The sequence below is a fragment of the Rousettus aegyptiacus genome, unplaced genomic scaffold (assembly GCF_014176215.1).
Source record: "Rousettus aegyptiacus isolate mRouAeg1 unplaced genomic scaffold, mRouAeg1.p scaffold_m13_p_8, whole genome shotgun sequence".
NCBI lineage: Eukaryota > Metazoa > Chordata > Mammalia > Chiroptera > Pteropodidae > Rousettus > Rousettus aegyptiacus.
The window spans coordinates 18,609,212-18,636,189 of record NW_023416311.1 but is presented as its reverse complement, the minus strand read 5'-3'; the positions used below and the strand labels follow the sequence as shown (position 1 = coordinate 18,636,189).

At 49.2% G+C, this 26,978-nt stretch overlaps 3 protein-coding genes across 11 annotated transcripts in view; 2 read left to right on the top strand and 1 right to left on the bottom strand.

Annotated features, from left to right (window-relative positions):
* The first annotated feature begins 1,004 nt into the window (after nucleotides 1–1,004).
* On the top strand, nucleotides 1,005–8,712 carry LOC107503996 (zinc finger protein 764). 8 transcript variants are annotated; one of them, XM_016132888.2, is made up of 5 exons: nucleotides 1,005–1,074; nucleotides 1,874–1,960; nucleotides 2,117–4,495; nucleotides 4,660–4,773; nucleotides 5,569–8,712. In XM_016132888.2, the coding sequence occupies exons 3-5, from the start codon at nucleotides 4,300–4,302 to the stop codon at nucleotides 6,483–6,485; spliced, it is 1,227 nt and encodes a 408-aa protein (XP_015988374.2). In that variant the 5' UTR covers nucleotides 1,005–1,074; nucleotides 1,874–1,960; nucleotides 2,117–4,299; the 3' UTR covers nucleotides 6,486–8,712. The 8 variants fall into 8 exon arrangements, with proteins under 8 accessions (XP_015988374.2, XP_015988372.2, XP_036081488.1 ...); XM_016132886.2 differs by having other exon boundaries at nucleotides 2,076–4,495; XM_016132887.2 differs by lacking the exon at nucleotides 1,005–1,074 and adding an exon at nucleotides 1,150–1,241 and having other exon boundaries at nucleotides 2,076–4,495.
* Nucleotides 8,713–11,671: 2,959 nt separating this feature from the next.
* ZNF768 (zinc finger protein 768) lies at nucleotides 11,672–15,487 on the top strand. The gene is made up of 3 exons (XM_016155125.2): nucleotides 11,672–11,767; nucleotides 12,135–12,858; nucleotides 13,183–15,487. Exons 2-3 carry the CDS (start codon nucleotides 12,771–12,773, stop codon nucleotides 14,736–14,738), a joined length of 1,644 nt encoding a protein of 547 aa, XP_016010611.2. The 5' UTR covers nucleotides 11,672–11,767; nucleotides 12,135–12,770; the 3' UTR covers nucleotides 14,739–15,487.
* A 2,630-nt stretch (nucleotides 15,488–18,117) lies between these two features.
* ITGAL (integrin subunit alpha L) overlaps nucleotides 18,118–26,978 on the bottom strand; it is a 35,966-nt gene continuing 27,105 nt past the window's right edge. Inside the window, exons 26-31 of one of the 2 annotated variants that reach the window (XM_016155099.2) lie at nucleotides 23,471–23,584; nucleotides 23,161–23,217; nucleotides 22,964–23,065; nucleotides 22,451–22,546; nucleotides 21,620–21,730; nucleotides 18,118–20,373 (exon numbers count right to left, since the gene is read on the bottom strand). In XM_016155099.2, coding sequence (XP_016010585.2) covers nucleotides 20,200–20,373; nucleotides 21,620–21,730; nucleotides 22,451–22,546; nucleotides 22,964–23,065; nucleotides 23,161–23,217; nucleotides 23,471–23,584 — 654 coding nt within the window. In that variant the 3' untranslated portion in view covers nucleotides 18,118–20,199. The remainder of the gene's footprint in view (nucleotides 20,374–21,619; nucleotides 21,731–22,450; nucleotides 22,547–22,963; nucleotides 23,066–23,160; nucleotides 23,218–23,470; nucleotides 23,585–26,978) is intronic. The other variant, XM_016155100.2, reaches the window with a different exon arrangement.

Sequence of the window (26,978 nt, the reverse complement as noted above, 5' to 3'; positions counted from 1 at the left end):
GAAGCAAAGGGTGGAATAGGTTTTGTTGTTGAGGGGTCTCTCCAAGGGATATGGGGAAGAATCCTTTTTCCACAAAGCATCATATGGGAATATTGCTCTACAGAATAGGCTCTGAGAAAGGCTAAGGCCTGAAAGGGGAAGGGCCTTACTTAAGATCACACAGTTGAGTTAGTGGCCAAAGTAGGAACTGGCCTGGAGTAGGCAGCAGGAAGAAGTGGAAATGTCTCAAATTTAGGAGTCTGAAGACTGAGTGTCATTAATAGGTTGTCTGACCTTGGGTAAACAACTAGGCCTTAGTTTCCTCTTCTGTGAAATAACTGAACTCTAAGGCACCGAGAAGCACTTGGCCCAATGTCCTAGGTTAAAGAGCTAGTAAATGTGTGGAAATGCCACAGATGGAGATAGACACATACATAGTGCATAGATAAACCACCTCTGAAGGGATATTTCAGAAACTGTTAGCAATAGGGCGGGAGGAGGCTTCACAGAATATTATTCTGTAACTTGTAAATGAAAAAAGAAATTGAGATATAAATTAGTTTCCCCCCAAAATTTTTTTCCTTAAAGAATGGTCACTGAGTGGGCTTTCTTGCATGGATTGAGGAGAAGGGGACATCAGGCCAGAGGCCTCCTGACCTTATTTCCCCTTTTGCTGAACCCCTTCCCACCTCAGTCGCCCACGCACCCAACCTCACCTTTCACCAGCCCAACATCTGACGCTGAAGTGGCTGTGGCCATCTTAACTATGGGCAAGGGGCGCTTTCAAAGCAGCTTTCAGAACGGCAAAAGTCGAAATATGAGAGGGTTAATAAACGAGGTCATCAACACCAGACTGACACTGAAGCTGTTAAATATCTTTCCCTAAAACTGAAAGATGCCAGAGTACCACCATCTTTTTTGATAAAGCCATCATTTTCTTGATCCTGGTACCACTGAGTTCACGGAACCTGCGGGTTCTGGAGTCCTAGAGTGGCCCCGCTCAAAACTACTTCCGGTAGGTTAAACCCGTCAGTCCCAGCCCCTTGAGGCCGAATTTCCAATCTTTCCTTGGCAGGAGTGGGGTGCGGTTATCGGGTAGGTTTGGTCTGGGGACCCGCTCCCAGCTTCTCCTGGAAGGTGCTGACGAAAGCCAGGGCTGGGGGCGAGGGGAAGGGGGAAGGGGGAGGCGGGAGCGGAGGGGAGGCATGCGCCCTGAGCTTTGTAGACCGAAAAAGGGGTTCTATGGAAAGTAATCTCACAAGGTAAGTCGATCATAAATTCTTAATTGCGCAGGTCATACAGGTGGTCATGCCCTAGGCCTATAACTTCTTTAACGAAAGGTTTTAAGCCAGCCCTGGCTATTGTTTTTGTGCATCTAGGTTAATACACTTTTGAAATACCAGAAGTAATTCCCCTCTGTTCAGAACAATATTCTGTGCAGCCTCCTCCCACCCTTCAGAGGTGGTTTATCTACGTACTATGTATGTGTCTATCTCCATCTGTGGTATATTTCCACACATTTACTAGTTCTTTAACTGAGGACATTGGGTCAAATGCCTCTCAGTGCCTTAGAGTTCAGTTATTTCACAGAAGAGGAAACTAAGGCCTAGTTGTTTACCCAAGGTCAGGCAGCCTATTAATGAGGGGGTGTTAACCCTCAAGAGAGCACATAATCTTATTAACTATTTTGTAATCCAGTCCCCACCTTGTCCCCGTCCCCCCCCCCCCGCCCCGTCTTCCTTGTCTCCTTAATGTCAAATGCATGAAAGAAATTGCAAACGTGTGTTATTCTCTGGAGCATTTGAAATCTTGCTCCTGGCATATGTCAGTTTGGCTCAAACTCCTATAAAAGTTTGGATGTTTCTTACATTGCTATTGTATTTCTTCCTCAAAGAGCAGGGGGTGTCTGTGGCCCAAGCAGAGGGCGCTGGACAGGGACACGATGGGGGAGATCTACAGCCACTTGGGCATGCTCCTCAAGGTCTGGTTATCCCTGATCTCTGTAAAAGGGAAGGGGTGGGTGAGATGGACCACGCAGTACGCCTGACTCATTCCACTCCTGCCTCATGTGCCTCTTTTCTATGATTCCTCACCAGGTCAACCTAACTGAAATTCGTAACTGAGAGTCTTATTGCAGGCTCCTCCTGTGGCTCTCCAGGACTTGCTGCAAAAACTTCAGAACCTGTGCCACAACACGAAGGCCCATGGCATGCTAACCTCTAATTCAAACTGTCTTTTGCTCTAGGCAAGCAATCTCATGTAGTTCCAGCCAAATAGAATCTTGGGTTTTTGTACACACCTCTCGTTTAAGGGGCTTTGAGCCTTTGCTCTTGCTATTCTGCTCTGTATACATTAAACCTCCAAATATAACATCCTTCAATGCTCTTCTCAAGTTCTGTCTCCAAGACAATCCTGGAGCTCTTTTGCCTTATGCTGGAGTCTCTTCAGAATCTAGGCTCTGTGTCTATCTCTGTAGCCCTGAGTACAGTCTGCCTAAAGGTGTCCACACCTGTGCCAGCAGAGCTCATACCTGGTATCTCTCTCCCTTAGTGTAAATTTAGAGCTTGGTGTAAACTTAAAGCAGCAACTTTATCTTGGTTCACCAATGTCTCCAACAATAGAACATTTAGAATAGTGCCTGGCACCAAGAGGTGCCTGATAGGTTTTCTTTAAATGAATGCATATGTAGTCTTAAGAAAGGTTTCTTGAGTGGTTAGGGTTCTTCCCCAAGATTCCCAGACCCCAAACCAGCCCTCATTTCCCAGGTGGAATAGGAAACCCAGTTGCGGAGTACAGATGATCAGGATCACCAGTAGGGAGGAAGACTGAGAAAGACAGAAAGATAAGAAGTGAGGGCAATGTCTCAGTTCCAGCTTGAAGGGAAAATGTTTTGCTGAGCAAGAAACATTCTCTAGTTCCTAATTTTTTTTGCTGACCTGAATTTATAACACACAGTGGAGACTGAAATCTTGGCCTTCTCTTTCTCACTTAATTGACATTAAGATACCCAGTGGTCCCATGATCAGGTCACACTGTATGAGACATCCAAACTCTAGATCAATAGTAGTGTGTGAATTCAAATTCAGGATAGGGGCAACTCACCTTTCTGTCTCCAGGTCCTGGACCCTAACAGCTGCTCCTCTGGTTGAGGGTATCTCCTCTGGTTGGTCCTGAGATTGGTGGAAAATATCTCTGATTCGTCAGCCCCTCAATTGGTGAACATAGTCTAGGGGCTGCTTCCAGGAGCTAGGTACCTACCTAAATGCTTCTGCCACTGTGAAAGTTGATTCTGTCACCTGAACATGAGTAGACCTTGGAGAATTAACAGGGCAAGTTTTGAATCCACTCAGAAAAACAATACATTTGGAAAGGACGAGGAGAAAAAGTCTATTTGGGAATTGTTATGAACCCCTGGGGTCAGAAACACTGATCTAGTCTATGTGCCTGTAGCCAGAGCTCCCTGTAACCAGGACTTTCCCACCCACTCACCGCCCCATCTGCACCCAACCTCAACATCTGGCACTCATGCGGCACCCTCGTTCCTGCCCCAAGTGCAGTCGTGCTTTGCCATCATCTCTACCCTGCCCCAATGCACTCGCTAGAAGAGGACCCTTTGCCTGCAGCTGTTGCGGCGCCTGCTTCCACTACAGCAGATAACCTCATGCTACCTGCTGACTCACATAGGCAAGAGGTTCTACTCCTGACCCCACTGTGGGAGGTACTTAGGCTAGACGTTGTCACCCAGTGATGGGCCAAAGCCCAATTATAAATGGCGTGGCCACAAACAATAACGTCCTTATTCCCCAAAGCGGAGCCGGCAGGTCAAGGCTGGAACCGAGCGCTGACCTCGCGCCACGCTGGGTGGGTCCTCCGCCCCCGGGCGGGGCTGAGGCCGCGCCTCCCAGCGCGGGGCGGGGGCGGGGGCGGGGACCGAACTGGGCTCCGTGGCCCGCTGCGGCCCGGCATGGTGGGGTCCCTGCTGCCGCACTGGTAGCCATCGCGGCCATTTGGGCAGCCGAGCAACCCGGAGACCCCGAGGTGGCGTCATCTGGGCACAACTGCGTAGGAGCCAAGTTCGTGAGGCCGCGTTGCTGCCATTTCTTAGGAAGGCGCTCTCCAGTCCTGATTCTGTGTGTTCCCACAGCCACCAAACTCTTCGCTTTTAGCCATCCGCGTGGTCCCTGAAGAGGTTGCCTCCGGCGCCCCGGGTCTCCTTGACCGCGCTCCGCCCCTCCGGCTGGCGGGGCAGGCGCTCTCGACCACGCGAGGCCCTGCGAAGCCAGGCGCGGCTCTGGCCTGTCGCCGGGGCTGGCGCCTCCCATGGCGCCGCCTCCGTCTCCACTGCCTGCGCGGGGACCAGAGGGGGCCGCGCTCGTGGGGAGCAGACCCGAGCCCGTGAGCTTCGCGGAGGTGGCCGTGTACTTCTCCCCGGAGGAGTGGGGCTGTCTACGGCCGGCGCAGAAGGCTCTGTACCGGGATGTGATGCGGGAGACCTACGGCCACCTGGGCGCGCTTGGTGAGAGCCCTATTGCTCGCCTAGGCTCCCAGCCCTGTCCACCCTGTCCAGCCTCAGGGCCCTGCAAGAGGAGTGGGAGGCCCTAGGTCCGGGACGCCAGGACTGCGGGGGTGAGGGGTGGAGCGGCCTCTTGGCAGTGTGGGGTATACGTCCTTCTCCCCCAGGATTCAGAGGCACCAAGCCCGCCCTCATGTCCTGGGTGGAAGAAGAGGCTGAACTGTGGGCTCCAGATGCCCGAGATCCGGAGATAGAAGAGCGTATGACAGAGGCAGACACAGGTGAAGTATTGGGGACCATGTGTCATGGGGACTTCATCCCCCCACTACCCTCTACCAACTCCTACTTTCATCCCAGAATTGCTTCCCCAGCTTAAGGTGATTATGCTTGGTCCCTGCCTAACTTCTAGATCCAGCCTAGAAAGGGCCTGTGAGCATGACCAGGCCCTGATGCTGTGTGGGATTCTGGCATACCTGCGTCTCCACTCCCAACTGCTGTGGATCTGAGCCGCTCAATCTAGTTGGTCTCTTAAGTTCTGTTGAACTCCATGTCATCTCTCCTGTTTTCCTACATCTAACTCCTCTGCTACCTTCTGTGTTTTAGTTTACTTCTCTTTTGTTATATATATTTTTAGCAGTCTCCTTTCTCTTGGCTTCCACTGTTTTCTTCCAGTTCATCCTGTCAACCTGTTGCACAATGCCCAGCTCCTCTGAGCTTGTGCATGCCAGACAGGTTAATGTCTCTGTGCTGTTCCTCCTGCCTGAAGCATCCTTAAGCATCCACTTATCCTCCATGATCTAGCTAAAATGTCATCTGTCTCTTCCCCAGCCATTTCCCCAGCCCTGAGACAGAATGTACTGTTCCTTCCTACTCTGTCTCTGCTGCTTTTCTTTCTGTCCTCTGCAGCTGAGGAAAACGAGGCACTCCTAGCTTCCTTGCCTATACTGAGCTGAGTCCCAGAGGAAGCTATGGGTCTAGAAGGTGGCTGTACCTAAGAGGCTTCTCTGTCACCATATGGGGTGTGGGATTCAACGACCAGGAAAAGTCAGGGTCTGAGCTCTCCCCTTATCTCCCAGCAGATTCTGGAAACAAGGAGGACAAAGGACAAGGAGAAGGGGCCAAGGCACTGGAGAAGATCCTTTCTATGGACATGTGGCCTCCTGAGCTGAAGGCTTTCAAACCCCCTTCTGCTCGGCTCCCTTACAGATTGGAGCAGCCATACAAAGTGCCTCGCCGGGGTCGCCCCCCACTCTGTGCCCATCCCCCTGTCCCCAGGGCAGACCAGCGTCACGGTTGCTACGTGTGTGGGAAGAGTTTTGCCTGGCGCTCCACCCTGGTGGAGCATCTGTACACGCACACGGGCGAGAAGCCCTTCTGCTGCCCTGACTGTGGCAAGGGCTTCAGCCAGGCCTCTTCCCTGAGCAAGCACCGGGCCATCCACCGTGGGGAGCGGCCGCACCGCTGCCTGAATTGTGGCCGGGCCTTCACCCAGCGCTCCGCCCTCACCACCCACTTACGGGTCCACACGGGTGAGAAGCCCTATCGCTGTGCTGACTGTGGTCGTTGCTTCAGCCAAAGTTCTGCCCTCTACCAGCACCAGCGGGTCCACAGCGGCGAGACCCCATTCCCCTGCCCGGACTGTGGCCGTGCCTTTGCTCATGCCTCAGACCTTCGGCGCCATGTGCGTACCCACACAGGCGAGAAGCCCTACCCATGCCCAGATTGTGGGCGCTGCTTCCGACAGAGCTCCGAAATGGCAGCCCACCGGCGTACCCACAGTGGAGAGCGCCCCTACTCCTGTCCTCAGTGTGGCAGGTGTTTCAGCCAGAAGTCGGCCATGGCCAAGCACCAGTGGGTCCATAGGCCTAATGCCAGAGGTCATAAGGGCTGGGGTGCCAGTGTGTTGCCTGTGCCCCAGGCCTCTGGCCAAGGGGACCTGGACCCACCTGTGGGCTTCCAGCACTACCCAGAGATATTCCAAGAGTGTGGGTGATGGCCTCAAAAGTGAAAAGACAAAGGGCGAAGATCTAGACATTGCCTGAGGCCCAAGTCCTGAACCTCAGTGGTGGTTCCAGGGGGCTCACAGAATTCCTTGTGCAAGAGCTGGACCTTGGAGGTGAGAACAATCTTATGTTAGGCCCTCACCAGCTTGATCTGCTGACACTGCTCTCTGTACTGTCCCAGACCCTAGAAGTCCCCTTTGCTGAGTTAGGGCTGAGGTAATAACCCCAAGGAGACCTCAGCTGTGGGGAAGAAAAGGCTGTTTGCTCATTGTCTTTTTACTGCATAAGTTAATAACTGATGGCCATGTGTATTTATTAGCCTAGCAAGCATTTTAAAATGTTACAAATTATTGGTTAAGATTTCACACAAAAGTCCAGGTTTCTGGCTTCTCTTGAAAAATCCAAATATTTGGCAACTCGACCTAAGCTCTGACAAAACCACAGTTGGTGGAAGCTGGGGACAACCTTCCCCTTTGAATGGAGCTAGGGTTTGTGCCCTCTAGTTCAGTATGCCCTCCACTCCTCATTAACTCCTGACCAGCATCAGCTGGCACTCATGGCTTGCCCATGTCTCTGGCAAAGCAGGCCTTCTCCATCTGGTATTTTCTACTCATTTTTTGTGATCTGTTGGGCTTCTGTGGTCATTAGAGTTTGCAAACCATGGTCTACGGCATTCAAGTTTTCCTGAATCAGGGATTCAGGTAGAGAGCATATATGTGAAAAGGTGACAGGAAAGAAGTAAAAGCAGGCTTTGTTTCACCTTGCTTATATTGAATTTTATGGTTTTCAAAGTACTGTCTTGTCTATCAACTTATTTTACCCTCTTAACTGCCTGAGGAAGGGAGCATCTTGCTTGGCAAAAACAGCCCAGTCAGGACTGATCTTTCGCCCCGAACCAATGGCATTTCTGCCACACCACAACACTACTTTCAGCTGCTCGACAGTTCTAGTTTGGAAGGGGAAGGCCCTGAGAGCACCTCCAGTCCTTGGACCTCCCTGGGAGAGAACTGCAGCTCAGGCCTTAGCAACACTAGACCCAGCCTGGAAGAGATCTGAGCTCCATCCTTCTGCAGTTGGGAACACTGAGACTGGGTAAGGCTAAGCAACCTGTTTCAGCTCACACACCAAGATGACCGGGTTCTTGGTTTACCACTGTCTTTATCGCAACATTCCTGAATTTCTTGCCAGTGTCTCAGCCAGGGTTTGGAGGTATTTGCTCACTACCTTTGAGGGCACCCAGGTACTGACCTGGGCTTGGGACAGACCAGTGCAAGGCAAGTGACAAAACGGCTGCATAGCAGATCAAGGCAAGGGAGAAACCAGCCTAAGATGAGAGTTTAGGGCAAACAAAAGCAAAGCTTGATCTTCACTCACTTTTGGTACCTACCATTATGAACCAAGGGGAAGTAGGCCAGGAACACTTGGGGTTAGCAGCCAGAGGGAACTGTATCTATATTCCTGAGCTCTGCCAGAATCTCTCCCCTACCACCTGTGACTCCATTATCCACCTATTACTAATTCCTTTGTGGTCAGAGTCCAGCCTTATCCAGGTGATGGAAGCAGCCAGCCACAGGCAGACCCTGTGCTGGTCAAGATGACCCTTTACTTCAAAAAATAACAAGAGTTATGTCCTCTACTGGCTTGTGTGTACTTGCCTTCTTTACTCAAGTCAACCACATGTCTGGCCTACCTTAGGCAGGAAGAAACCAGATTTGTCAACCTGGAGAAACTTGTAAAGAAAGGTAGAAGATTTGGGGAAAACATACTATTCATGTGAAGAATGAAATGACTTGATTCTAACCTTATCTTCAAATCTGAGCTCACCAAGATTTCCCTTACTCTAAGCTTTTCTGGGAGGATTGGCTTGTGTACCACCTTGTCATAAGTGGGACATCTTGTGAGAAGAGATACCTTGGCAATAGGAGCTAACTCTACCAGGTTTTGATTCCCTAGAGAAGTCAGCGTACAACCCATCTCCACTAACCTTCAGCACTGCCTAGGGAAAGCCCAGCTTGCAATACCAGTTCTCAGCTCATACTCAAAACCAGATCTGGATCTTGGCCACAGCTTGCCAATTACAGGTGTCATAATTACTGCTTTCTCTGAGTGCTCTGAAGTTTGCAAGGCTTGCTCAGGGCCCAAACATGAGATCTAACTCTTCCTGTGTTTGTGACCTAACTTTCCACCATTAAATTAATTATCGAGTGTTACAAAATGCTTAAGCCTCAGCCTCACTCTGTTCTTAGCTGCTCCTTTCATGGCATGGATACTTCCACCAGAGGTAGGCCTCCTATTTCTCTCTGCTACTGCAGGTCTCTGAGGTTTGGAACCGGAAGCAATTTAAGCCAGTAAGAGAGTTTTCCCGGGTCTCTACTGGTGTATCAGGATAAATGCTGGTCTGCACCAAATATAATGAGCACATCCATATGGCCAGAGTGAGAGGTCAGGACATGATCACATGTCTCTAGCTTGTTCAACATTTTAAATAAGGGTAAGTACTGAATTGAATTCTAAAGACCCCTAAAAGTTTGGAGAATGTTATATGCATCTTTCTAGGAACTGGATGTGCAAAGATGTTTGTGACCCAAAGCTAAAACCTGCTCTAGGCCAATGTTTTTCAAAGTAAGACCTTCTGCCAAAGAATCACATGCTAGCTCTTTAAAATGTAGCCAGCTCCCTGGGCCTTGTCCCTAGCTATTGAATCAGAACCTCCAGGGTCGGAATCATGCCTGATAAACTTTGAGAGAACCACTGCTCTGAAGAAAATATTATTTTCTAGGTGCTCTTAATTTGCAAGAGTAGAGGTTGGTCTCAGGGCCTGTTCCAAATGTCAGGCCAGAAGATGACCCAACTGTACACAAAGACTCCCATTTCATTTGTTCTTCCCCAAAGGGCCTGTGCTGTAACTGGTCTCTTCCTGGGACTTCAAATCTTGATACACTGGAGCATCTCTTGTAGTGTGACAGAAGGCCTCTAAAGTGGGCTTTTATTTTGCATGCAGGTAAGGGAGCAGTTCACACAGGAGCCCCTCTCACGTTGAGAACCTTTGCGAGGGCTTGCTCAAATTTGGACTCTACACTGTGGGCCAAGTTGGTTGGACCATAAGCCTTGGCTGCACACTGAACAGTTCTGCTGCAGTACTGCTGCACACAAGGGAATGATGATGTGGCTAAAGTGGCTGCTCATCTTGGGATACACACAAGGCTCCTCCTCACCAGCACACATTGGTAGAACAAGGTCAGTGGACCACTACCTTGGATTAGTTGGTGCTAGATCAAGTTGGAACCCTCATCGGAAGTTTCCATGTGTTTAGAGCCTCTCACTGCTATGGGCAAATGGCAGTGGGGGGCTGGTTGCCTCTTGAAGTCCCATTGCATAGATGTATCTGGTGCTAGAGGAGGCTGCCTGGAAGTCAGCCACTTTTTTTTTTACTCTAGGCACTAGTGAGACTGAATTTCCATGTCGAAATGATGGTGCCAGAGCAACTTAAAGCCCTGGCCTAACTTCTGGTACACATGGGGTTTTGGAGCCCATGCAATGAAGAGTACAGGCAGTGAACCATGTCAGACTTGTAGCAAGCTTTGTCACTTACTTTGAAACGATGGCTGCTCTCCTGTGTAAATTTTCTCCTGTGTGGGGGTAAGCAGATAGGAAAGTAATAGAAAAGTGTCTCATGAGATTTTGTCTCTCATTTGTGTGACTGCTTAGAGGATAACTGAGGGGTACCCAAGGTCCAACTCTTCCCATGATCAATGCATATGTAGGGTGTTCTGTCTGTGTGGGCTGCCTCATGTGGACCATGTGAGCCATTCTCAGCAAAGATTTTAGGACAGAGAGATATTGGGGTGGGGAGAGGCATGAAGCTGGAAGCCATTGCTCTAGGTGGCAGAAAAATACTCCCAACTTTATTTGTAGGAAGATATCTGTGATTCTATTTATAAACTTCTATTGAGATCATTCTCTCTAGGCTTTTACCACTTGGAATTCTCCAAATTTTTGTTCTCATCTCTTTTCAGGAGAATGAAAAAAGCCATTTTTTCTCCTAACCAGTTTCTTGCCTTCATTTGTCTGAGAAGGCAAGAAAACACAAACCATGGCTCCTAAATCACTCACACAGGAGAATTTGGCTCTTTAGCTATCTAGAACACTACCAAACTAGTTTCAGCAGCAAGGGCGGAAAAGGGACAAAAATTGGATCCAATTAATATAGTTGTCACTTCTTCCGTGATTCAAAACAGCACCTAGGGCAGTGTTTCTCAGGTTCCCTTCCTTTACTGTTGTAGCCGCCAGCCCCCGAAAGACACACGGACCACCAGAACTCAGTGAGTTATAGGAAAAACATTCTTTATTCAGCGAGCTGGGTATGCCAGGGGTACGAAGACCCCAAATTAAGCAGCCCCAAAATGTAGAGGTACAGGGTTTTTAAGCCCCAAATCTCATTCTTCATTCTATCTAAACACAAAGAACTATTTTTCTTGTACTCACTACTTGTCGTCCCACAGGTCGGGTGTGCAAGCGGGGGTACAGAAGCAGAAAGCTTATTGTTAGAATGTTATGTTCCCATAGGTAATAGCCTATGTTCCTGTGGCGACAGTCAAACTAATTTTCCCAGCCAGCACATTAAAAGCCTCTATCCAAGTCATACAGGACTAGAGCTTTCTTAGCTGCCTTAACAGCCAGGTGATTCTCTCTGTCCATTTCCACTCCTGAACTCTGTCATCCTCACCTGGAAGAAATTCCCACAGGATCCTTGCCTCCCTGTGAGAAAATCCAGAAGACTAAGGTTCCTAGGGAAAGAGTTAAATTTAGACTTTGGGGTAGGTGGAGGGGAGAGGCAGGATAATCGAAAAGAAAGCAGCCTCCTCTCTTACGGAGGATCCCCAGACTGGCCCCTTCAGAACTTTGGACCTGTAGGAAGAAGGAAAAGTGCTGGTAAAAGGAGTTGCGGGCGAAAACCAGGGGAGGAAGGGTGTCTGTCCCTAGATCCCTTGGCTTTCATTCTTCAGAAAGATAAAACATAATGATGGGTACTGGGGCGGAAAAAGTTCTAAAGGCAAAGACCCGGCTCGAGGGCAGACGCCGGTTAGGTCCCTCCCACTCCTTCCGCCGGCACTTCTGGCAAGGTGGATCCGGTTGCGCACTCTCCAACCAATCAGAAAGATGCTCGCGTTTCCTGGCGACCATTAACGCCTAGCAGTTAGAGTAGTGGGAGGTGGCGGGACGGTGAGTGCAGGAGCTTCACCCGCCAATTGCTGAGCGAGCTCTCTAGGAGGTAGGGGCGGTGCCTCTGCAGATCCGAGGCGGAGCTGTTTCCTTGGCAACGATCCTATCCCTGCAGAGGACGGGTGAGGGGAGGGTGAAAATTAGGAGGCGCAGAGAGGAGGGAGCCAGAAGGAGGGGGTGGTGGCGGGCACGCCGTTCAGGGGCAGTGGAATTAGAGGAAGGGGAGGGGGTCTCAGACTCAGGAGTCTGGATGACCCCAGGAAGAAGGGTGTCCGTCCAAGTTCCGGAGGCGCGGCCGGAGCTGACCCCGAGGCCCCGGAGCGGAGGGGAGCTAGACACCGCCCCCGCTGGCGCCGGGAAGCGTCGCTCCTTTTCCCTGACCTTGGTCTCTCCTGTCGTCTCGCCCTTGGCCACAGTCACTGACGGACGCAGAGCCCGGGAGAAGGACAGACAGGCCCTCCGGACGGAAGGAAACCTGGGACATAGGCACACAAACAGCCCCAGCGTCTCCTGCCGGCTACAGGACGCTCCGTCCTCCTCCACCTCAATGCTGGGGCCTTCCAGCCCAGGGTTAATGCCAACGAGTTTCCACCTCCAGCCGCTCCTAGAGAGGCCGCAGCGCTAGCCAACGGGGGAAACTGGCCGCGGACGGACACTTCCTGTGCTGGGGGAGGGTGTCGGACAACCGCAGCCCAGCCCGGGGCTGGGAGGCCAGACTGCGGGGTCTCGGGTGGGAAGAGGTCTCTGAAGGCGGTAGGACGCGTCGTGAAGCTCCTTGTCTCCGAGGCCACGACGCGTGGGGGCCTGTGAGAGCCCCAGGGCAAGCCAAGACCTTGTGGGTGGGGGCGGGGCCGCGGGGAGGGGAGGGGCTCGGCCCTCCCTAGAGGCCCAGGGTCAAGACGTCCGGCCTTGGGGGCCAGGGCTGGGCAGCCGGGTGTCCGGGGCGGCGCTGGGTGGGCGGGCGGCGAGGGCTCTGGTCTCAGGGCGCTCAGGCTGGGTTTCAGGATCATCTACTATCGCCACTGCTGCCACCGCACTGGGAGCCAGCGGGGATGGAACGGGAGGCGTCGCCGTGGGGCCTTGAGCCCCGGGATGTGCAAAGTCCTGACGAAATAGGGAGCCCCGAAGGGTCCCTCAAAGGTGAGGGAGGGAACGCCCCTCCGAGGAATGTGTCTGGAAGCGGGAGAGAGAGCTCTGACCATGGAAGGGGTAGAGAGCGCGGAGGGGGGGGGGGCTTGGACAACAGGGACTTAGAGTAGGCGGGGGGGGGGGGCGGTGGAGGCGGGGGGGGGGGGCGGCTGGGACTGGGCGTCCTGGGTTTGTTGAGGGGAAGGTGGGAATTTCAGCACCTGCGGAAGGGCCAGCTACCGTGTGAGGAGGGAGAGGTTTGTGGCAAATAATGGTAGGAACTAGTGACCTATGCCCCACAAAATCCAGGTTTTCTGTAATTCTCTGATCCTACAGGCAACACCAGTGAGAATGAGGAAGAGGACATTTCTCAGCAAGAAGGCACTGGGGACTATGAGGTTGAAGAAATACCTTTTGGGCTTGAACCTCAGAGCCCTGGGTTTGAGCCACAAAGCCCAGAGTTTGTACCCCAAAGCCCCAGGTTTGAGCCTGAAAGCCCAGGTTTTGAGTCTCGAAGCCCTGGGTTTGTGCCCCCAAGCCCTGAATTCGCACCCAGAAGCCCTGAATCAGATTCTCAGAGCCCTGAGTTTGAACCACAAAGTCCTAGATATGAGCCCCAAAGCCCTGGGTACGAATCCCGGAGCCCTGGGTATGAACCTAAGAGCCCTGGGTGTGAACCCCGGAGCCCTGGATGTGAATCTCAAAGCTCCAGCTATGAACCCCAGAACCCTGAGGTCAAAACCCAAAGCTCTGAATTTGAAGCTCAGAGTTCCAAATTCCAGGAAGGTGCAGAGATGCTTCTCAGTCCTGAGGGAAAGAATCCTTTGAGCGTACCCTTGGGAACCCATCCCTTGGACTCCTTCACCCAGGAGTTTGGGGAGCAACCCACAGGGGGCCTGCCCCTAGGGCCACCTTTTGAGGTACCCACGGAGGCCTTGCTGGCTACACCCCAGTTTGAGATGCTCCAAAATCCTCTGGGCCTGACGGGTACCCTGCGGGGTCCGGGCCGAAGGGGTGGCCGGGCCAGGGGTGGGCAGGGCCCTCGGCCTAATATCTGCGGCATCTGTGGAAAGAGCTTTGGGCGGGGCTCCACCCTGATTCAGCACCAGCGTATCCATACAGGTGAAAAGCCCTATAAATGTGAGGTCTGTAGCAAGGCCTTCTCCCAGAGCTCTGACCTCATCAAACACCAGCGCACCCACACGGGTGAGCGGCCCTACAAGTGTCCCCGTTGTGGCAAGGCCTTCGCTGACAGCTCTTACCTGCTTCGCCACCAGCGCACCCACTCTGGTCAGAAGCCCTACAAGTGCCCGCACTGCGGCAAGGCCTTTGGCGACAGCTCCTACCTCCTGCGGCACCAGCGTACCCACAGCCATGAGCGGCCCTACAGTTGCCCCGAGTGTGGCAAATGCTACAGCCAGAACTCATCCCTGCGTAGTCACCAGAGGGTGCACACTGGGCAAAGGCCCTTCAGCTGTGGCATCTGTGGCAAGAGCTTCTCCCAGCGCTCAGCACTTATCCCCCATGCTCGCAGTCATGCTCGTGAGAAGCCCTTTAAGTGCCCTGAGTGTGGCAAGCGCTTTGGCCAGAGCTCTGTGCTGGCCATCCATGCCCGCACCCACCTGCCAGGTCGCACCTACAGCTGCCCTGACTGCGGCAAGACCTTCAACCGATCCTCCACTCTGATTCAGCACCAGCGCTCGCACACGGGCGAGCGGCCCTACAGGTGTGCTGTGTGTGGCAAGGGCTTCTGCCGCTCTTCAACGCTGCTGCAGCATCATCGGGTTCACAGCGGGGAGAGACCCTACAAGTGCGATGACTGTGGCAAGGCCTTCTCACAGAGTTCTGACCTCATCCGCCACCAGCGGACCCACGCTGCCGGCAGGCGCTGACCTGGGGTGTTGTTGGGGGCAGGGCAGGGGTGGGCAGAAGAGGAGGGGATAGGGAGCTAGAGAAATCTTTAGAATAGTGGAAAAGCTGGAGGAGAAAGGAAGAGTTGGAGGGTTATAGGAAAAGAGGGGGCCAGGGTGGAGGAAGTTACATGCCCTGGAGACTTATGGGAAATGGGTAATGAAGAGGGATTGGAGGGAGGCCAAACAGGCAGCAGGAGGCTCTGGGAGAATCCAGAAAGAGGTCAACAGAAAGCTGGCCTCAGCAGAAGCATGCCCCTTGGTGGGTGCTAGGTGGGGGTGGGGGGAGGGAAGGGTTGGGTTCCTAAATTAGAGTAGGGTAGCCTAGATTGGTAGCTACTGAGACCCTTGTTCAGTCAGGAAGGGGTGAGGGCAGGTGGGGTGGGGAGTAAAACCCAGAGTGGGGCCTAGGCCTTGGAGTGCAAACCCTAGTCTCCCTTGTCTTCTCAGGCTTTGGAGCCCCTGAATTTGAGTTCAATAAAAACCTTTATGTGGTAAAAGAGATTTGTCCTTAAAATGTGTGCATGGACAGTAATACCCTGGGCAGTGCAAGACACTAGGTCATAACTACAAACAGTCAGTGAAGCCATAGGGCTGTGTCTGGGAAGTGCTTTAATATTCAGTATTTGACTGAAATCTTATAATCTGAAGCTCAGGAGTCATGACTTTCCCATATCTGCTGGAGTTTATATCCTATGCTCTTTGCATGTTGCACAGAGTCAGAGGGGACCCATTGTGGGTTTGAGAAAGCCCTCGACTTTGTGGATATCCCTCTTCCCAAACAGAGGGTGTGCCCTTGCCCCAGAAAACACCCTGATTCTCATATCCAGGCATGGAGCATGTGTTCCATCTCTCCTTGGCTTCCAGCACACAGCTGTGCCATTTCCCCTGCCCCACAAGCTGGAACCTCTAGCTACCATTCTGTGCAGACCCTGACTCCATAAGTTCCAACCCCACCCATAGGGGATCATGTACTGGGCCCAATATGAGGATTCAATTTAGCCTTAGGACACTTTCATCAGGGTAGGTCTGATTAGCCACAGTTCTGCCCCTTTTTAAGACCCCTGTACCTATTGGTGGGACCACCCTAGCTTTAACTTTACCCTATTTTCCTTTCCTATCTGAGCCTCAGCTCTTGCAACACTTGGCTCAGGAAAGGGTGGGGGGTTGGTGGTATTAGTGAGTCTCAGGGATTCTGGGGTGTCGTGAGCTTAGCTGAGGACAGACCACACCTTAGGGAATCACCCTGCTGGGCATGTCTTGAGATAAACTCCTGCTAAGGGCCTGACAGTGCTCTGTGAAGGTTTATTCTATTTCACAGAAAAGGAAAATGGAGCTCATAGAGCTAAGTAACCTGCTCATAGTCACTCGTAGCTAAGAGGCAAGAAAGACATTCAGATTATGTCTTCCTGACTCCACCTGCCCCCAGAAGCTTGGCCACAAGGCAGGTGGGGAGTCATTGATTTACGAAGTTTCTTGGGTCTCAGGATCCTGACATCACCCTAAGCCCCACGCCCATCATGAGAACCTTATATCTTGTCAAGAGTAAATTACTTTTCTAAGCACGTTTCAATCTAGCTTCTCATAATCTGCAAGCACTAGAAGAGGCCTTGGAGAGCATACAGTTCAATACAGTTTGGTTCTGTTTAGTGGTAGCCTAGGTTTTAATTATTTTTGGAAGTAGAACATTATTTTTCAAGTAAAATCTTGGCCTTTTAAAGACCTTTGTAAACGTTATGCATTTTTTTATATTGTCATATTCTACCACACAAAATTTCAAATATTAAAATACTCCAATTCCCACATTTAATATAGTTCATATATTTAACTACATACATTGAATAGAACTGCATTTGACTACCTTACATATTGCATTTGTAGACGTTATTTCAATATTTCAATTACACAATTTAATTTTCATATTTTTGAGTTGATTTTTTTCAGTTCCCAAACAAGTTCATAGGCCTCTGAGAGCTGGGAGGCACTGGGCACAGTGCCTGTGGCACTCAATTGATAAAGTAGCCTGTACACACAGAACCTTATATGTACAAGCTGATCAAATGAGGGTGGGGACTCAGCTGCTCAGCTCCCACCATTCCCTTCCACAATAACCCCTAAAGTACTTCCAGATACCAGGTGGGGCAGACCAAACCCAGAAAGGGCACGAGTATTCCCCCAAGATCTGGGCGGTAGAGCTAGTGGAAGAGCTAGGACTCCAATACTTGGTGTCTTGACTTATGGTCCAGCACTCTGCCTTTACCACACCATTCTGCACATCTGAAAAACCACTTCTATCCACTGCTGTTACCAAGCACTGATGTGCTATAGCAAGTGCTCAACAGTTTGCAAGTATTATCTCATTTAATGCTCACAACAGCTCTGAGGTATACACAGTTAGTTCCATTTTACAAATGAAGAAATGAGTCCCAGAGAGAATAAGTAATTAACAACTGAGCCTGGATTCAAAGCTAGGGTTGACTGGATTTTGACGATTTTCCTAACAATACTAAGATGTTATTCACTTTTTTACTGTCCTTCTCACATAAGTGCTGTGTTTCCTAGAGGCTGCATGACATGTCATGGCAGATGTCATCGCTCTGATGGCTTGCATGTAATATAGACTTAGGTGTTCTTATGTTTTACATTTTTCTCTATTTTAATTTCCAATTGGATAAACACCAGTAGATATAACCCATATAAACGAAGGCTCTTTGGGGATCCTCAATGATTTTTAAGAGTATAAAGAGGCCCCAAAACATTGAGGCCAAAACATTTGAGGGTCTCATTTGAATGTATTCTTTGTGCCAGCCCTAGTGAGGGGTCAGTGTTGATAACATATGTAAGACCTCAGTCCTGCCTTCCAGAACCTCCTAGTCCTGAGACAGGAGTCCACACAGTCAGTGTATGTGGTATAAACAAAGGAGTGACAGAACAGGTCGCTTTGTCCAGAAATTGTGGGACTGGGAGAAGCTTCGAAGTGCTCTGAAGCAGTAAGGTTTTCATGGATAGAAAAGAGGTGGAACTGCACATGCCGGCAAGGGGAACATGTGCAAAGGCGCAGAGGTGGGAAAGGACACATAGCTATTCAAGAACAAGAGCCGTTGAGCGAGTTGGGATACAGATTCTTGGGGACGATGATGGCAGGTCTGTTTTTTAAATGAGCCTCCCAGATCTTCTTTGCTTTTAGTTTTCAACCTGGATGAAAATATCCACTCCCCCTCGCCACGTCACAGAATATCACCTCCTTAGAGAGACTTTTCTGACCACCTATCTAAAAGGACCCTCTCTCCATTACCCTCTAACCCCTTATCCTGCTTCATTTTCTTTATAGCCCTATTGCTATTTAGAATCACATTTCTACTTTTTTTTTTTACTGTTTTCCCACTGTAATGTAGGAACTTGTCTGTCATGTTCCTCACCATGTCCTCAGAGCATAGAACAGAGCATGAGACAAAGCACTCAAGAAACACTTCATAAATGAGTACAGCCTGACTTATGCTTCATGAGACCTACAGATAATTTCATATACTTTTAGTAGTTCTGTGATATTACTGACAGTTAAAACATTTTCCCCCTATGGAAAAATGGGCCTCGCTTCTTCCTTCCTGAGGTCTTGCTTAGGAGTCAGCCTCAATATTCTTTGGGGACTGGACCAGAAGGGTGTCAGTAATGCTGGAAAGGCCAGCAGGCTTTAAGAGATTTTCCTGGGTTGTGCACCAGGCTTGGGAATGCTCACTTACTCCTCTATAGGTAGAAGGGAGCCATCAAAGGTCACTGCTTGGGGACCAAATGTTGCTTCTTACTTCCCAATGCTGGACCTGGAGCTGGCCTTAGAATGAGTTAATATTTTCCCTTTATCCCTTCCAAAGGAGGAGGTGACAGGGTTTAAAAAGGGTGGGGCGGGGGGAGCAAGGGAAGGTCAATTCTCACATCTAAATGAATTGTCAATGCTTCCCTAACCTTTTCTCATTTTCTGTGTCTCCCTCCCTGTTTCTCTTTTGAACTAATCCACAATATCAAGTGCCAGTCAGTTTCTGAGGGTCATGATGGAAATAAATAATAATAATAAAGAAAGAAAGAAAGATAAATAAGAACTACTATTTGGGTCCCACTTAGTAAAATGGTTAAGAAAATGTTCATTTAATTGAGTCAGGCTACAATGTTGCACCAGCATAGAAACTTCACAAAATTGGACAGAATTTCACATTTATTGGGTAAATATATTAGGCAGTGTGCTTGGCACTAGGAGCCAGGTGAATGGATATGGTCCCTGCCCTTGAGCTCAGAGTCTCACAGTGGGGGCCACAGTTGGGGATGATGACGTTCTGGTTGGGGCTTTGGAGGGAGAGGGCAGGCACTTAGGGAAGGTTGAGCCTTTAAGAATGGGGATACCATGGACCCATCCAAACTTTTTTCTCTATCTTCCCACAAGCTCCCTCACTAATCGAATGAAATTATGTCAGGCACCAACTATGTGTCTGGCTCTGTGATATCATCAGGGATCCTGAAGTACAGTCTCTACCCTTGGAGTTCACTGTTTATTTGAGAGATGAAAATTAAGTAAATCATTTAACAGTTAACAAGTAAGATCTGTGCCATGATGGGCAATTGCAGGCTAGTGTGAGCACGCATAATATGAAAACCCAGATGAGTCGGGTTCAGGGGGCTGCTGTGAGGAAGTAATGTATAAGTGGAGATCTGAGGACTGATGAGAGTTAGCTAGGAAAAGGAGGAAGGAGGAATGCTGCAGGCAGAGAGAGCAGTCTGAGACAGTAAGGAGCTTGGTAAGTGAGAAATGCTGGTGTAACTGGGGCTTAGGAAAGGTTGTGGGATGTCATCTCTGTAGGAGGCCGGGAAGGCAACAAGGGCCCAATTCTGCATTGGCATATTAAGGATACTTTGCAGATTTTGAAAGGCAGATTAAGGAATTTGGTCTTCATCCAAAGAGCAAGAGGTTTGCAGCAACAATGTAGTGACACAGATCACATCTGCTCTCTGGAAGCAGAATGAAAAATTGGCTGGACTCCAGGGAGGAGAGAGTGTGAGGCAAGGTTCTGAGAGTCTGAGGGCTTTGTGGACCTCTAAGGGCAGGTAGGTTTGAGGACCAGGGGTGTCACTAGGTCCTAGGACTACAGTTTCTCCAAATTTAGATCAGATTTTCTCTTCCACGAGGGTAAACTAAGAGGGGCTGAGGGGAACCAGGGCTACCTGATGATTATAAGGCCTCACCTCGGTGGCCTTCGTGGCCCATCCTTTGGTGAATCCTCACCATAAGCCTGCAAAGGAGGCAGACAGGAGTGCTCTCCATGTTCAAGACAGAAAAATGGAGGCCTAAGGATTGGTAATAACTTTGCCAGAGGGCACAGAATGACATGCAGCTACAGGCAGACATGCACTAGACATCCTGAGTCCAGTCCCTGGGCCTCTGCCTCAGGTCTGGGCCTCAGATTGTGCCACCTCCATCCTGGGCATCCTCCTTGTGGAGGGGATCCAGGCAGCCTGGATCCACAGCCTCTTCCTCAGATGCTGGCTTCCCAGAGTCTTCTCCAGGGCTTCCATTGGAGGCATCGACAGTAGCCTCCATCTTCTCCTTCAGACCCCGTTTGAAGAAGCCAACCTGTAGGAAGACAAAAATTGAGTGAGCAAAAAGTCATGGAACACAGGTGGCCCCATCAAAACATGAAAGCACTCTGTATGTTAATAAATCACAAGTGCCACTGATACGTGGTGTTTACTCTAGGGATGGGGTGAGGGTGTCTGCCACAGTTGGTTGTTGGCAATGTTAAAAAGCTGTGCACTTACTAGTTCATTCTTCAGGCTCATCAAAATGTCACGTACCAATATTTTAGGTGTGTGATTTGACAATATCTAGTAATACTAAGAGCCCACACTTATATAGTGCTTAGTATGTGTCATGCACTCTCTGTTGAAAGTTCAAAACATATATATTCTTTGGCTTACCAATTCCATGTCCAGGTCTAGGAATTAATTCTAAAAAATATTTGGACAAGGGTACAAAGAGGTGTGTAACAAGAACTTCTTTTGTCATACTGTTTGGAACAGATGTAAATTATAAACAATCTAAATGTTCATCAATGGAGAAATTGTTAAACGGTGGGGCGGGGCGCCCAGACAGCAGAAAACCACCTGCGTTACAAAGCAAGTGGTAGACCTGATTGTGGTTAAATGGAAAGACATCAAGATATAATATCCAGGGGAAAATACAAGTTCCCATGCAGCATATTCAGTATAATCCCATTTACATTTTCTACATATACACACATACATTGACTTTTCTCTTTCTCTCTCTCATGCTCACACATGTACATATGTTAACAACAAAACTATATTCCAGAGAAACAGAAACAAAAAGTTGTTAATGACAACCCTCTGGAGGGGTAATGGGAAGAAACTCTCCCTTCAGTGCTCTTCATCTGGCTAACTCCTACTCATTCTTCAAATCTCAGCTCAAATGCCACCTCGCTTGGGAGGTCTTCCCAGACTCCCCAAGCCTAAGTCAGGCTCCTGCATTACAGGCTCCAGAAGACACAGGCCCCCCTAGTGGAGCCCTCATCATGTGTGTTCCTGTCTGTCCCATTAGACTGTGAGCTCCACAAATGCGGGGGCCATGTTTGTGGTATGTGCCTCTGTATCCCAGTGCCTGACCCCCGATATGTAGGTGAGCCCTTCTCCTTCCTCCCCTTGGGTACCCAGTCCTGGCCCTCCCAGTGCCTGATGGAGTGATGGGGAAAAATCTCGTTTGCTCTTTGGGGCTCAGTAGCCAGCCTTATCTGTAGAAGGAAGGAGTAGGCTGAAGCCCCTTCTAGCTTTGAGCCATGCCCATTCTTCCCAGAAGCCCCCACCTTGTAGAGCACTAGGAAAATCAGCAGCAGCAACAACAGCCCCGCAATGCTGCTCAGCACGTAGAGATAGAGCATTTCCTTCTCATATACAATGTCGACCTTCATGATGACCTGGGGAGAACGAGGGGAGAGAAATACAGAGAAGAAGCCCCCCCACTGCCAGCCCCGGCCTCCACTAATATTTTTTGTGAATCTGGCCTCGATCTCTAGGTCTTTGCATTTCCAGTCTAGACTGTGTCACAACACCAGGCTCTGGCCCTAAAGCCCTTTCCAGTATACCTCTCACTGCAGCCGGCAGAGTGAACTGGCAAACATGCACCATGGCCCACCTTAAGCCCTTAAATGGCTTCCCTTAGTCCCAGGAGAACATGCTGGAATCTCAGCTCAGCATGAAAGCCTTCTAGAATCTGGCTTCTGCTTACCTTTTTAGCTGCAACTTCCCTTCTCCTGCTCTGAGTCTCCTGATCTTAAAACTACCTTGCCCACTCTCTCAGCTCTGAGCCTTGCACTTGCTCTCTTTCTACTAAGAGTGCCTTCCCTTCACAGTCTACCTGAGGGGGTGGGTACCCCTTTGCTGAGCTGCCATCAATTTGATCTTTACCTGACACATCACAGACAGGTGACCTTGTGGTCTGTTTGCCCGTTGGTGGTAGTAGAAGCTCACAGCTTCCATAAGCTCTGCCTCTGGGGAAGTTCTTACTATGCTAAGCCCACACCTCCTCCCGCATGGCTGCCCGCTTCTAGCTCTGGCTTTTCCAGCTCTGCCCTGTGGTTCCTCAGATCTCTCTGCTGACCTCTATTCCTGGGTCTTCTGAGGAGGTAGAGAGATACCTGGGCCAAGGAGGAATTGCTGCCGTAGAGGTGGAAATGCTTGCTGCTGTTGAAGGAGACAGAGAGGGAGCTGCAGAGGCTGAACATGGAGGAGGCCTGTGGGAGGGGAGGGGAAGGTGTCAGAGCCACGGAGCACGAGGCCCAAGAATCCACTGACTCTGCCCTACCTCAACTCAAGGGGCAGAAACAGAAGAGAATGGGTTCTAGTGAGGTCTACCACATCTTCTCAGTTCTATACTGCAGCATTCTAATGTGCTACACTCCACTGATGGAAGAAAAGTTCTATAAGGAATGTATAAGAACCATCCACTGGTCAATGAAAACAGCTCTGCAAATTTCAAATAGATCGTGGCTCTCTTTCATCTGCAATTGTAAAAATCCCCAATGTAAAACATTGGAAATTTTTTATCAAGATAAAACAGGAAATGCAGGAAGACCACATGGTGGGGAAGCCCACCCCCACCCCTCAAGGGCCCCACAACCACTTCTATGTCTGATGCCAGCAGGTGCTACCTTGATCTCCCCCACCAGCTCCACAGTTCCAGTCACTTGGATGAGGATCTCCTGCTTGAAGACAACTGGGCAGTGGAATAGGGCTCCAGGCAAACAAGGCTGCTAGGAATAAAGAACAGCAGGGGGTCAGAGAGGTTGTCTTCCTACCTGCATTCTGCCCAGCCCCCGCCCAAGTTTCTTAGCTCACATGTCCATACCTCAGTCACACTGGGTGACCTCTCCAGATTCTCTTTGTGGCAGATAACAGGAGGCTCCTAGGAATGATAAGGTGGGATCTTTGGTTAGTCCAGAGTTGAGAGAGGACATTGGCCCTTTAAAGCCAGAACCTGGCATTCACCCCGACCCTCCAGATATGACCTTGAAATCTCAGTTAGCCCTTGGAAGATTCAGACATAACTGAGTGTGATAGGATTCATCCATCCTCACTCCCTTCCCATGCCTCTGTACCTCTTTATGAGCTCAACTCCACAGACCTGAGCTTCCTTCCCTCCCCTGAGCAGTACTCACCATCTGCACACTCCACTTCTGTGTGATAAGCCCCTCACTGTGAGGCTGTGGTACACCAATCAAGGCCTCTAGGGTGGGCACATTGTGGTCATGGACGGACGGCTGAATCCTTACCTGGTATAGAGAACAAAAGAGCTGCTGAGCCCTGGATGCCAGACACCCTAACTGCTACCCCAGGTCCAATTCTCACTGGCTGAGGCACAAGGACCCACTTCATTGTCAAGCAGTGGGTAGTAATCGATCACATCCCATCCCTGTCCTCAATTCAGTGTGGGTTACATGTACTTCTTGGCTTTCTCCATGCGGTAGGCCCTCATACATCCTGCAAGGTACTACTCAAATATATCATTCTTAAAGTCCGGCTGACTCCCCGAGGATAGGGCAGCTTCCCAGTACTGTGTTTCCACAGCAGTCTACACCTCCAGCAGGATGACAAAGTGTCTGCTGATGTGTTTGTATTTCCACTAGAATATGGGCTTCACGAGACCAGGAGCTGGGATTTATTTCACCTACAATTCCCTCCTGTTGGATACAGTAGCTAGCAAATAACAGGCCTTAAGAAAGTTTTTTGAATAAATAAAGAATGAATGACATTTAACAAAGATAGATACAATAGTATTTGCAAAATGCAGGTTGGGAAAGACTCATTGTGGCAAGTGCATTAAATTAATTTAATAAGTATTTCCCGAGTAACTTTTATACAAAAGACCCTGTGCTAGGGTTGGAAGACCCGGACATATATAAAAAAGTGACACAAGGGCAGCACCAATGAAGGTCTCATGGATGTCAAGCATGGAAATATATATCCAGTTCGAGAGGTTCTATCATTTATTCATTCAGTAAACATTTGTGGACACTTTAAAAATATCAGTTAAACTAAAAAGGTCTAATGTCAGAAGCAGAATACGAATTTAACTATGAAAGATAAACAGGAAATTAACAGATGAAGATGGGGAAGGCATCTAGAAAGAAAAAAGGCAGGAGTTAGGACAGCACCAGGTGAGTGTGTTGTGGCTAAATGGTAGGGTGCTCGGAAGGAGAGAGAGGAGATAAGTCTGGAACGGAGACTCTGTATCAGACTGTGGGACCTAGAAGGCCTGAGGGCAAGAAGTCAGGGAACCATTAGCTAGGCAATGGAGAGTCACGGAAGGCAGCTGAGGATGGGGCGGCTCCAGTGAGACTCATCCACAGCAGGTATGGAATAGAAAGAAGCTGAGAAAGGTGGGTTGAAGCCCAAGCTTGGAGCCTATGCCAGTGGTCCAGTTGCACGAAGATGAGGAACTGAGTCCAAGTAGTAGCAGAGACAAAAGAGAAAAGAGGATACAAACAACAAAACATGAGGCAGTGGGTCTAGCTATATTGGAAGGAGAAATTCGCCCAGACTTGAAAGTTTTGCTTGAGGAAAAAGTGGTCTTTTAAAGGATTCTAAGCAAGCCAGAGAAGATGCTAGTTTAGGAAATGATAATAAATTTGGTTTAGAACATGTCGAGGCCAAAGCTTCAAGAGGAGTAGTTATAGTCCTAGTTATAGACCCAAGAGAAATAAAATATATGTTCACATGAAAACTTGTACAGGAATGTTTAAGCGGCATTACCCATAATAGCCCCAAAGTAGAAACAACCCAAAGGTCCATGACTTGATGCATAAATTAAATGTGACCTACCTTACAGCGGAATATTATTTGCCAGTAAAAATGAATGAAAAACTGACACATGCTACAACATGGATGAATCTTGAAAATACTATGCTAAAAGAAGCCAATCACAAAACACCACATATTGTATGATTTCATTCATGTGTAATGTTCAGAAAAGGTAAATCAATAAAGAGAGATGAAAGTCTATACAGGACCTGGGGGAGGGAAGATGAAGGAGTGATAGTAAATGGGTACAGGGTTTCTTTCTTGGAACAAAGAAAATGTTCTACAATGACGTTATAATGATGGTTGTACAAATTTGTGAATAAACTAAAAAACTCACTGAGTCATATACTTTAAGTGGGTAAATTGTATGGTATGTGAATTAGTTCTCAATAAAGGTGTTAAAAGACCAAAATAAAAGATGCTAGGAAGACATTTCAGTGGAGAAGAGTGACAAGCTGCATTGGAGAAGGAGGAACACAATCTGGAGTTGTCAGCTGGAAAGGGGTCACTGACACTGTGGAAACTGACACAGAGCAAGCAGTAGTGCCAGCCCAGAGCTGCGTACTGCTAAGGGAACGGTAACGATGACGAAGCAGGAAATGGAGGGTTAGAACACATGCGTAATAACAATCATCATTTACTGAGCATGTGGAGGGCTAGGCCTCTTCTAATTCTCACTAAGCGCATCATCTCATTTAGTTCTGTCAGGATTCTTACTTAGTGGACATTATCATCCCCATTTTACAGATGAGAGAACTGGGGCTCACTGAAGTTACTTTGTCTGAAGCTATCAAGTAGCAGAGCTGGCATTTTAACCTAGGCTGAAACCAGAGACTGGAACCACTACGCTTCATCACTTTCCTTGGATGACAGTAATAATAATAATAATGCTAAAACAGTCAATGTTGACAAAGTACCTGAGGTGTCAAGCACTATGCTAAGCACTTAACACATATTTTCTCATTTGCTCCTCAAAACAACCCTATAAAGTAAGTTTTACTATCCACATTTTATAGATTGAAAAACTGAGGCTCAGAGAGGTTAAGTAAACTGCTTAAGGCCATACAGCTTTAAGTGGCAATGTTTAAAAAGATTCAGGTCTGGCTGAAGCTTATGTTCCTAACCAGCCAGAGGATCAGGGGACCATGAGAAAGGAGATCCTGTGGCCCAGCTGTCCAGCTCTCATTGGATTCTATGCCTGTCTAGGTTACAATAAACCTCAATTATTAGAGCTGACCTCCTTGTGGCAAAAAGGGCCTGACTCATGGGACAGTTTCAAGAAAGAGGGAATGGATCACCAATGTCCTATACTGTGTTGGGTTTAGTTAAAACAGAGAAGACATAAGGGGCTTTAGCAAAAGCAGCTGCTTGGAGGGCCAGGTGGTAGGGAACCAAACACTTGGCTTAAGATGCTGGAGGGTGTGAGAAGGATGGAGGCATCTAGCCCTGATGACTCTTCTGAGGGAGAGAGGAAGCTCAGGGGTTTGAATAGGGTTCTGGGCTGAGTGAAGCAAGAATGAAAGGAGGCCTTCTACGCAGCTGGGGTTTCTAGGGCACGGCACGACACCCACCTCACCCACCTCACAACCTCTACTTCCCCAGGCACTGCCCAAGCACTCCACAGGGAGGAGGTAACCCACTGAACTTCACGGCCACCTGTGAAGTTCTTATTCCAAACTCCTTTTGTTATGGGGAACTGAGGCATGGACAGGTAAGTCTTTGGCCCAAGGCCACAAAGCATGCAAATGGCAGAGCTGGGGTTTAGATCCATGCTTGCCAGGTAAAAAGACTGGCCTGGCCAACCTCCCCGGGAACCCAGAGCCATCCCAGTGAATAGCACTAGAAGCCAACTTAATTGGCTATTCA